The 3,365-nt window shown below is 30.7% G+C and overlaps 1 protein-coding gene across 4 annotated transcripts in view; it reads left to right on the forward strand.

The window, feature by feature from the left end:
• LOC106466065 (cyclin-dependent kinase 12-like) overlaps positions 1–3,365 on the forward strand; it is a 138,571-nt gene that overhangs the window by 30,787 nt on the left and 104,419 nt on the right. For all 4 annotated transcript variants that reach the window (XM_022394019.1, XM_013926307.2, XM_022394018.1 and 1 more), the window contains exon 2: positions 1,869–2,588. In XM_022394019.1, the coding sequence (XP_022249727.1) occupies positions 1,869–2,588 (720 nt within the window). The remainder of the gene's footprint in view (positions 1–1,868; positions 2,589–3,365) is intronic.

The raw sequence follows: 3,365 nt of genomic DNA on the forward strand, positions 1-3,365 counted from the left end.
GATAGCTTTATACAAAATGAGTTAACCTTCTACATAAGTGATTATTGTTAAGGACTTCTGATCAAAAGTAAGTTATGTAGGTCAGACTAAAATGTTTTAAAAAGTAATTTATAAAAATTAAAGTAATCCTGTATAACAAACTAATAAGAAATATTTAATTAAATAAATCAATATATCAGAAAGCTAAAACTAATGTATAATATGCATTGAATCAACTTTTTAGTTCCATTGTGTTAATTTTTTCATCCAAGATAGTTCAATTCAATATTTGTTCACCTCCATAATTGCAGTAATATCCATTAAGCCTGTGTAATATATGCCACACATGGCACAGAAACGTCTTCTTGTATCCATAACTATTCATATCACTTCCTTTTTCCTTAATGTCCATTCATCTGATGCTGAGTCTATTATTTTGAAGGTTTGATGTTAGGCTTTTTGCTACAGTCTTTAGATGGTTGTAAATTCCAGAGTTATGCATGGTCCTTAACTGGGGTTTGTGTCATTGACCTTATGTAGTCATGCTTACTGCCTGGACATGTGTATTAATACACCACCAGTGATTTTTGTTTGAAGGAGGTATTTTGTCTTTAAAAAGGAAAAAGTTGCATATTTGTTTGTTTGGTTTGAAGATCACTCTGAAGCTGACTTAGGGATATGTTGATTGCAGAATGTTTTTGATTTTTTCTTTAGTTTGATGCCATGAGAACCAGTGAAGGGTAAAGTAACACCAAAGGTGATAGGACATTTGGGAACATTGAAGTCTGGAATTATGGGGTTGTAAACTTTATTAATATGTTCAAAAATACTTTTGTTGATGGGTGCTAGAGGAAAGGCATTTTTAATCAAAATATTTTTTAATATTGATAACTTTATCATGAAAATTACAATAAGGGCTAGTAAGTTTATATGTTCTATGAAATAGAATGCTTATTAAATTAATTTTGTTACAATTAAGTGTGAATGTGCTGAAATGACAGTACAGACCAGAAAATGTTGAATTGTAATAGTATCTGGTTTCAAACCTGTTGTTCAGGTTGGTGATGACCTTAGATATAAAAAAGACAATTTAGATTCTCATTGTTCTTCAACTGTAAACTTGATATTCCTGTGTTTAGAATTTAAACAATCTTTAAACCTGCTAGCTCTCTGCACATCTGATAAAATTTAAATCTTTAGTTTGGTTTTATGTATTCAAGATAAATCTCAAAAGTTAAATCTAAATTAATTATTTGATGTTGAATTAATTTGTATACCTCTTCACACACAACGTTTGGCATAATTCATATATGCAAAATGCTTGCAAGTATTAGCTGTACCACTTTCAACATTTAGATAATTTTGGTGGGAGAATGGCCTTTCTCATCCTGTTTGTATTTTGTTAGTTAAAGGAGTTGCACAGTGTATGTAAAATTTTCTACAAAGTGGAAATTGATAAACAATAAAAATTACTTTGTATTAATTTTGTAAATTTATTGTCACTTTAGGCTTAACTATTAAATAGCTTTATATAGTATATAGCATATAGTTTACTAATTCTAAGAAGCAAGTAATACTACTGTAAATTGTCAAGGCAAATATTTTTCTTATAAACAGTATTTATCACCAACCTAATACTATGCACTGAAGTGTTTAACTGTCATTTATTTATTGTATAACTTTGACCTTGTAATTATCTTCAATTAATACAGAATTATCAGTTTTTAAATTTAATCTCAGTTGAAACTACATTTTTTATATGATTGTTTAGGTTAGTGTTACTAAAACTTGTCTAATATTTTGGCAAGCGATTTTGAAGCTTTTTTTTTAACCCTGAGTAACAATGAAAAAAATAATATAAATACAAGTTAATGATTTTATTTTCATAGGTCCAGAAGATCACGAAAATCACATTCACATAGCCGAAGTCCACCACTAAAATCTCGATCAAGACGATCTAGATCTCGTTCAAGATCACCATACAACAGTCGAAGGCGAAAGGAACGTAGTCCAAGTCTCTCTGACCCAAAATTTGCTACTAGTCTTGCAGCTGAACTTAGTAAACATCGTAAGGCTAGACAGTTAGCAAAGAAGAAACAAAGAACTAATTTAACAGGGGAAGGAACCTCTTTAGAGAAACAGCAAGAAAATGGAACCACCACAGCTAATGTTTCTACTGCTATATCTGTTGTTGTTACTGATCCCATTCCAATCTCAGCAGCTGAGAAGACTGTGGAAATAGAGGATGCTGAGATATTACCAGCAGTAGAGAATCAGAAAACCTCAATAGTAGCTGAATCACAAATAAAACCCGAAACTTTAATAACAATTCCACCACCCCCACCTCCTGATGAAAAACCACCTCTTCCGCCTCTTCCAACACTTCCATCATTACCATTACCTCCAACCATAGAACCAAAGGAGAAGACACCAGAGGTGGTTGAAAAGTCAGATACACCAGTTTATGTTCGCAGAAAAAGTATCAGAGATTTGCCTTTACCACCAGGAATAACTGAGGAAGATGTAACCATGTCACCTGAAGTTGAAAAAGAGCCAACTTCTCCAGTTATTACTCTTCCTGACCTCAAAAAACATCATAAAAGGCCAAGGTACTATAAAATCTCTGCTTCTAATAGTCTTTCATCATGTTGCCACTAGCAGATGAAACTTAAGAGTTGCAGTAATAAGATTTGCATGATTTGCCACAGCAGCAAAAATAATTATAAATGTATCAATTAACATAGAAAGTAGGCATATACATTAATTAATAAAAGCTGTGCATAAGTTTAATGAAGAAAAATCTGTAAATTTTATCATTTAAATGTTAATTATACTAAACTCTATAAGCACTTTATGCATAGAAATCAAGTTATTCTTCTTTGAGTATCAGTTGAAAGAAAAGATTACTCCAAATTATAATTTATTGAAAGCTTTTGAAAGAAAGGTAAATATATATTATATATAATGTTATTTCTGATAGATGAACATATTTCTAATACAACAACAAAATAGAATTTTACCTGTATTAGGATAGAGAATTGAAGCAACTTTCAAGTTTTTGCTTACAACTGTTATAATATAGATTTTTGTATTGTGTCACAATACATGAAGGTTTGAGATAGTTAGCAACTGAACCAAATGGCAACACAATAATATGGTCATTTATTAGAATGGTTATTGGTTTAGTCACTCATAATATTCTTAAAATATTTAATGCAGTCCGATTCAGGAAGTATGTTATGTATTATACAACTGATATTTCCAGCTTGAATAAATTCCCTTATTATACCCTTTCTCACGGTACTTGCACAGCATTACCATTTTCCTCTTTTGGTAAGTTTTACAAACGTTGGACAGATATATATATATATATATATATATATATA

Source organism: Limulus polyphemus, unplaced genomic scaffold (assembly GCF_000517525.1).
Source record: "Limulus polyphemus unplaced genomic scaffold, Limulus_polyphemus-2.1.2 Scaffold2140, whole genome shotgun sequence".
NCBI classification, from domain to species: Eukaryota; Metazoa; Arthropoda; class Merostomata; order Xiphosura; family Limulidae; genus Limulus; species Limulus polyphemus.